Here is a 7,836-nt window from a genome sequence, read left to right as displayed (position 1 = left end):
AGCAGGAGCCGGCAGGTTTGCAAGTGACCTGCTAATGCAGCCCTGTGCAACGCTGTTTGACCAAGTGTGTCCAGTGCATTCATCTGAAAAATCAGCAGCGATATAAAACAAAACATTGTTATAATTAAAAGCCTGCACCTGTCCCTGACCTTAATAAGAAGAGCAACAACAAGAATTTTCTGGCATACAAATTCATCTACCAATCCCTCTGCATTGCAACTAAACAAAACCAAAGACAAAATAAGCAAGCAGTCCAATGTAAAGATAATTTACCACAGATGCCTTCCTGTCTTTTAACAATGCAGGTTATTTGTTTGCATGGCTAACAGACAACACGGGTCCTCAAAACCATACTTAAAATAGCGATCAAGCTTTTGACAAATTCAATGAAGATCAACCTTGTGCAAGAAAAGCAAAAACTCTCATAGAAGAAGATAAAGAAGTAAATAATTAACCAAACAATTCAAAGATCTTCCAGCTTTAAGGAAATTACCATCTGTCATCCTCAGAAGGGCAATTAACTCAGCATTACTCACTAGCAAGAATTAAAGCAAAACAAAGATGTCAGATTAGGAATTCTATGAAGGAGTGAGGAAATAAAAAAAAGAGGTTGGATACAAACAGTCCATTTCCTCCTCACTTTTTGTACTTTTACAGAAATATTAAGTATAAATGGATATAATTCTACTCAATACAAGACTGCATAAACAGGCAAAATGGAGTATCACTTTCAAAGAGTATGATATCACAGAAACCTATCAGTCTGTCAAGATTTAACAGCGTATCTAAATAACTAGAAGCATCTCTACAGGTTCACTATCAGAGGAAAGAGAAGAGTAAGAGAGCGCTTTAAAAAGCAGAAAAAAATCCTCATGAAAATAACCTTTCAAGAAGATACTTTGTACCTATCAGCGATTCATGACAAATCTAAATGCAGATGTCCAACAGCTTTTTGTCACTTTATGAAACACAGAACTGCTCTATATTCTCTGCAAGCAACTCAGAACCTCTTATCTGTTTCCAAGCCTACGGATTGCAGGCTGTGAAACGCATGCATAATAAACTCTGTTACTGTAAAAAACCCACCTTTTTACCTTCTCAAAACCTTTGTGGTGGCAGTGAACAGAGGCTTTGCTTGTTATTTCTCACCTACAATGCAACCCGCAAATCCTACTACCTTTCCACAAAAACTAATGAAAAAAAATTTTGGGTAAGACGCATATTCAGTAACTAAATGAAATTTAATTAGGGAGGTAACTATGTAGGAAATAGCTACTATCAGATAGGCTTAAAAAAAAATACCAAGTAAAATACCTGCAATACAACAATGTCAAGCCACAGGAAAGAACAAAGAACTACCACACAAATAAAGTGGTGTGTGAGTCAATATGGTCTGAAATTCTTCTACAACCCTGAACAATTCTACAGACTGATAAAGCAGGAATTTCTCAGATCACAAACCTCTCTTGCAGGAAGATGTACAGGAGAACTGTTTTTCTTCTAACCGTGCTCAGCTCATGCCACTCCAATGGGATTTCCCTAAAAGTTTTGTTTTAAATAAAAACTTACTGCTATCTTAAATATTAACTAGGTGCTGAATGTTCCAAATCCATCATTTTGTTCAGATGATGATCCTCATCTGTTTCAGGACACCAGATACCTTCCACCACTGATAAGGGCATGAGAAAAGCAAAAGGCTAGGGCTATGCAAGTTTAGTGATGGTAAAGGCAGAATGAAATGAGACTTGTGGATTCTGGAAGTAGTTGATAACACTCCGTTCGCCTGAGAAAGAGAATCATAACTAACGCCTTCTGTAACACTGAATTCCTGTTTTAAATATGCCTGTACTGAACAAATTGTTGAAGAACTGCAGCAAGGCATTCACACTGCACAATTCAATACTGACTGTGTACCTGGAAAAAATGTTAATATTCATTTGAAAAGAACACTGGCAGAGTCATCAGATCCATCATCTCACATGTCTTATGCAGGTCTGCTTTCACCTCCAAATAATTATCTTTGCCAACAATCGATTCTTGTGGCAGAAGAATGCCAGCCATTTGAAGAAATGCCTGCTTATTTCTGGGACAAAAGAGGGCTGCAGCTGACAGAAGGATGCATGCACCAAATGAAGCTGTTCTTTCCCTCATGGGCAGAATTAGGTTTTGCAAGGCAATTTCATGGGGAATATGCTCACTTTGAGGCAGATCTGCTCTCATCAATCAGGCAACACTTGTCTAAAACCAACCCCAGAATGTACTGCACTAAGGCTGAAAGCAACAAGATTTATTTCCAAATGAAAATCAGTTTCAGTATTACAAATTGAAATACAAACTGAGATTATACTCTCATAAAAATCAAACCTGGTAAGACATATGCCTGGGTTAGCCACTGCTCAATACTAGGTCTAAAAACATATGCCCTTTCAAATGCAAAGCTAAAGTTTAAACTCTATTTGACAAAATGTAAAATATCCAAGCTGTACTGCTGTATTTGTGTGCTGAGAAGGCAGATTGTTCCAGACTAATCAAAAAAATGAGAAATATTCAACTGGTCCACTTTATAAGCAGACTGAAATTAGAAGGCTGCAGCTCTGAATTACTTTATAGACAATTCTCTGCAAGGAGCTAAAAATGACAGATTTGACAGCTTTTCTTCCACAGCACACTGGCTCTGGATCTTGTTTCTTCACCTTTTAGCATGAAAGCAGTCACTCCACTGCTCAAACAACAACATAAAAGCAGAAGGCAGTTATCAAATGAGAAGTGTTTTTCAGTAAGGCTTTTCACGGAAAGACAGTGTCCTATACAGTACTTTCCAATGCAGAATTCCTTCTGTTCTTTCCTTTTATCCCTTTCATTTCCTTTTCCCCATCCTGGATAGATGTAGTAGAGAAACTGAAATGGTCATGTATCATCAGACACTTGAAGAGATTTTTGCTCCCTGCACTGCTGCTGTCTCAGAGCAGCATACACAGCTACAGCGATATCCCCTTGGTTGCCAGACACTTGTGACAGCTCAATAGCTGAGACTTGTTCAGGAAACTTTTTTGCAAGACTTCATAAGCATATCAGCTTTCTGTTGGTATCAAATGCCCTAAATATCCTCCTACTCCTTGACGCTACAGCAGCACAAAATGCAACAGCTTCCAAGCACTGCAATTTTCTCTGTAAGACCTAAAAGATGTACATTCTAAAAATCACCCATAAAGCTTGTGCTCTGCCAGCAGTTCCAGTATCACAGTATCCTTCCCTGCAACGCAAGTGTTCTAACTGCTCTCTGGCAGTATGTCTTGTGCCTTGGTGCATCACTAACAATAAACAGGACAGGAGTGAAAAGGTGTTGGTGGCAATTTCAAGCTCTGTCAGCAGAAAAAAAATGGAAAAAAGAGATAAAAAAGGTCTAGTTTCACTCTGAAAGCTCCTACATGACCCATCCATGTGTTCCACAGTTGTCCCTTTGCATAAAAGCTTAAGATTAATGTCACTAAGTTTGGATGCCTAAGCAGTGAGAAAAGGTGAACCATGCCATCGTAACAGATCACACAGTTCTTCATGTTGTTAACCATCATAGTCCAGAATTTCTGAAAGAAAATTTAATTTTTCAATGGTTATTCTTTCCTGAGAAGATGATACCTCTACCTGAAACGTTGGAAGCAAATGTGTTACACAACAAGGTTATTCAAAACCCTTTAAGTCTGTTGTGCGGGTCTAGATAGATGGTGACTGTTTTCAAACCCATGATCATGAAAGGCTGGCAACATGCTACTCCAACACAGAGAAACAATTGTATTATGCAAAGATCCATAAAGCAAGATCCTTCTAGCAGAGCAGAATGAAGCCATTTCTGCTACCATCATGAACAGAGGCACTATCTGTCTAACATGACCTTAGAAAGGCTCATTTTCTATTGCGGAAGAATAGTTTCAACAGTATCCTTTAGAAACATAGAACAGTTCAACAAATAGCATTCGTGACATCTCTACACTTGCCCAAGATACCAGTGAACTTGCATGCTTGCAAGTTTTTCTTTCCAAGAATCATTCCATTTGTTTCTTCTGCACTGCTAGAAAACCGAATGTCTTTCTGAACATACTAAATTTCACATGTATCTGTAAATTCAGACAAGGAGCTAGATAATAAGAGGTACCCAACTATCTAGCAATACAACAAAACAGGATGAAAGCCATTATTTCATTAGTTCACCACCTTCAATTTACTTTTTTTTTAAACGGATTTTGACCATCTTCAAAGATACAATCGTGGCAGGATTTACTCATGGGTCTAATAAAAAATAGTTTATGTTTGAGGATTCTTTAAAGATGCTCTGCTTTTATTTTTCATAAGGCACTTTGACGATATTCAACATCAAATAAGCAGTAAAATGTTGTTTCACACTGCAGTTCAGGCAAACAAGTAGAAACTGGGTATGGCATTTAAAACCATAGACATTTATGATCAACAGTCTTGAAGAAAATTCTAAGAAACGCCAGGGTTTCTCACCTGCGCTTTAGATGTACAGTTGACAGTCAACTTCTGCAAACTCAAGTAACAAGTTAATAAAAATACCTTCACTGACCATGGAATGGGTATTGCTTAGACATAACATGCTGGTGTGCAAGTGATGTGTGCCAAGGACTGCTTCACAGTTCAAATGACAAATCTAATCTGTGTTGTCAATAAGGGCCATCAAGACATAAAAAAATAAGCAATCTGTGGGTATAGGTTGACTCTTGCCAATACTAATGTTCTTAGAAATTTTTCTGTAAAATAAGTATAGATCAAGCACATGTTATTCAAGCAGTCCTTCACTTTTTATTATTGTCTAACATTCTTCAAACAGGGACTTTACACAGTGATAAAATTAAGGATAATTAAATCCAGCTCCAAGACCATGAACCATCTCTTGTTCATCCCAAGCAAATTCCCTAAAGCAGTTTTTACCATGCTTCAGCCCATTTTTCAAAACAAGCAAAGCCTACTCAAACATACATATTTGACGTTATCTCACTTTTGCTGTCTGACACAGATCATAGCTGCTCCTCATGAAAACAGCAGAGTTTCCTCTCTATTGCTGAAACAATCACAAATGATTTTATATCTACAAAACTTTACATGACTGACTCCTAAATCCATTCCTGCATGTGTTTTTGTGGATAAGCTGTCTGCCTTTTGGCACTGTATTTCAGAAGAAGAAAGTTGCACCTTCTCTGAAGCCCCAGTTACTCACCTTTTTTCAAACTGTTACTCTCTCTACAATCAGGAGTGGTTTCCAGAAGGTAGATTAAAGCTGACTTACACAGTACCTTTCCTTTGATAGAAGAAATGGTTGCAAAGTAAAGAAAATATGGTAGGTGGGATTCATCCACATGTCAGTAAGCATTTGGTATGGGTTCACATGGGAGATTTTTACTCATTTTATATGGAAAAATAGAGGCTGGTTGAAGAACTGAATGTATTGAAAGGGGGAGGGCTGCTCAGCAATTGGTTGTGGGATAATTTTATTTTAATATTTTCACTAATGATCTTGGCACAGGAGAATTGTGCTGCAGGGCACAAATATGAAAAATTAGCAAGAAAAAAAGAATCAATATTCTCTGTGTACTACAAGACTACAGGAAGGGTCTGAGTACTACTGTGTCATGACTACTAAAAAGGCAAACATGGTCACAGTATGCAGTAGTCCAGCATTTACATCAGAGATATGGAAGTCTCATCATGTAAGGCAGCAGGTGAATTAATTCCATTCTTGTTGCCTGAGCTCCAAGATTTCCTCTGGTGCTAGTAAAGAGAAGGGTTATAAGGATTATTAGGAAATGGCAATGTTCCCTTATGAGGGAAGACAAAGTGCTTGAGGCTTTTAGCCTACCAAAACAAAGGCTAAGAAGAATCAGTTTGTTCACTGGTTCATACCTCAGCAAAGGAAGCATCAAAATGGGAAAGTGGTACTTAAATTGCAGAAGAGTGCTGTTCGAAGAACAAATGGATATTCACTGGGAGGCTGCTATTGCAGGGGGACTAGATTCACCAGCTCGTGAGAACGCTCTCTTGTAAAAAATACAACTAGACAGGATCAAAGAGCTTAGTACGTCTGACTACATCTTTTGAAGTAACTAACATTCAAAGCACAAAAAGAATGAACAGGAAGAAAAAGCTTCCAGAAACACAACAAATGGGAGGAAAAAAAAGAAAAAAAAAAAAATCCAAAACCCTGTATCATGCTTCAGGGGTTAAAGCTGCCATGTCCCAACAACTAGAAACAAAGAAATAGCAACGTCAAGAGTGTCTGATGAACTGAATGCCTACAGTCAAAGCATGAGCAAGACATCAAATGACAATATACAAGCAAGACAAACATTTTAGAGTGACTAAATACGCCTAGTTAACTAATTAATACTCTAGAGCATATCCCATCTGGGAACTTCAAAGTGCTTCATAAGCCTTAATGACCTAGCTCTCATGGAAAACCATGGTTGCATTATGTACTGCTTTTACAGCTAAGGAACTTTGGACACCGATAAAGAGGGACCTGATCTATTGCAGTATGGAAATATATGCTTAATTTTAACCACAAGTGGTCTCCTGCCATGCGCTTAAGTGCATCACTTAAGATCGTAAGTGTGAATGACTATCCTCAGAATAACATAGCAAGCATATACCTGGAATATGAACAAAGAATGAATTTTGATGACCACAATGTACCTCTATTGCATACTGTTACGGAAAAAACAACAGAACACACCACTCAGCATGGTTCTGCAGATAACTGTGGGCCACTCACCACCATCACTCTGTCCACAAGTGACTTGTGGATCATGATTTAGGAACCCCTGCTTCAGGATACGAAAGAATTGCAAGCTATTGTTAGAGTGTGCTACTGACATAAACAATAAAATTGGGCTGTTCCAGTAAGGAATTCTTTAAGCTTACTCCTAACCTGGCTACACAGAGCTAGATTTTCAAGGGAGCACTAATTTAAATACCTACAGTACAGTAGCAGGCTTTCCAGAAACCCTTAGCACACAGAAACGACTTATATTTCAAAGTAGGTAGTACTTGGGCATCACTACACTTGAAAGGCCAGCATGTGCAGTTCAGTGCCTACCCAAATCCCATCAGTACTGAATTCCTGTGCAAAATCAGATCCATAAAGTCATGAGGTATCTATTCCTATGGCAAAATTATTTTTTTTCACTTTCAGTGCACAGGTATTCTACTAAGAGTGAATCGGGGAAAATGGGGGTTTTAGTGACTCCAACCGAGACTTCTGGCCCTGCTTCGACCACCAGGAAAATCTTGGTATGTCACCACTGCATCAGGATTCTCAAATGCGATAAACTCTTTCATGGTATTGTCGTTAAGCTGTTTCATGATGCCTTTAAAGTACTATGGAAATGATTCAGATAATGAAATCTGGCAACGAGCTCTCATACAGGCTTCTAAATTACAACTCAATGTTTCAAAATAAAAAGACTTAGCATTAACTGTGCATACAATTACATTGCTCGCACCTCCTAGCACATCAAGGGTGGCACAATAGATTTTTACCACAGGTACGTTTCTTAATTTCTAGCTACCTGAATGAAGATGGGAGACTCAAAGAGAATAGTGTAGCCCCCGTAAAAGCAAAAATAAAGGAGATCATTTATTTTTTAACCAATGCAAAGAAAGTATCCATCAAGAAGAGTTTCTGAGAAAATTAAGTAGCTAAGTACATCATTACTGTGAACGCCAAGTTTACTGCTAAAATTCAGAGAAAAATCATTCTGAAATACTTCCGAAAGATGCTTAAAACACACCCTAAATAAAATTATACTTTCCTCTGTCTTTAACTAA

General features: G+C 38.1%; 1 protein-coding gene across 1 annotated transcript in view; it reads right to left on the bottom strand.

Annotated features, from left to right (window-relative positions):
• The window catches only part of TNKS (tankyrase, TRF1-interacting ankyrin-related ADP-ribose polymerase), a gene marked incomplete at its 5' end in the record, with an annotated part of 42,711 nt that overhangs the window by 25,265 nt on the left and 9,610 nt on the right, over positions 1-7,836 (bottom strand). The window contains one exon of the mRNA XM_010286703.1: positions 1-83. This exon is cut by the window's left edge and continues 110 nt beyond it. Within this exon, the coding sequence (XP_010285005.1) occupies positions 1-83 (83 nt within the window). The remainder of the gene's footprint in view (positions 84-7,836) is intronic.

Source organism: Phaethon lepturus, unplaced genomic scaffold (genome assembly GCF_000687285.1).
Source record: "Phaethon lepturus isolate BGI_N335 unplaced genomic scaffold, ASM68728v1 scaffold4085, whole genome shotgun sequence".
Lineage (NCBI taxonomy): Eukaryota > Metazoa > Chordata > Aves > Phaethontiformes > Phaethontidae > Phaethon > Phaethon lepturus.
The sequence above is the reverse complement of the archived record's forward strand: the minus strand, read 5'-3'. Positions and strand labels throughout refer to the sequence as shown.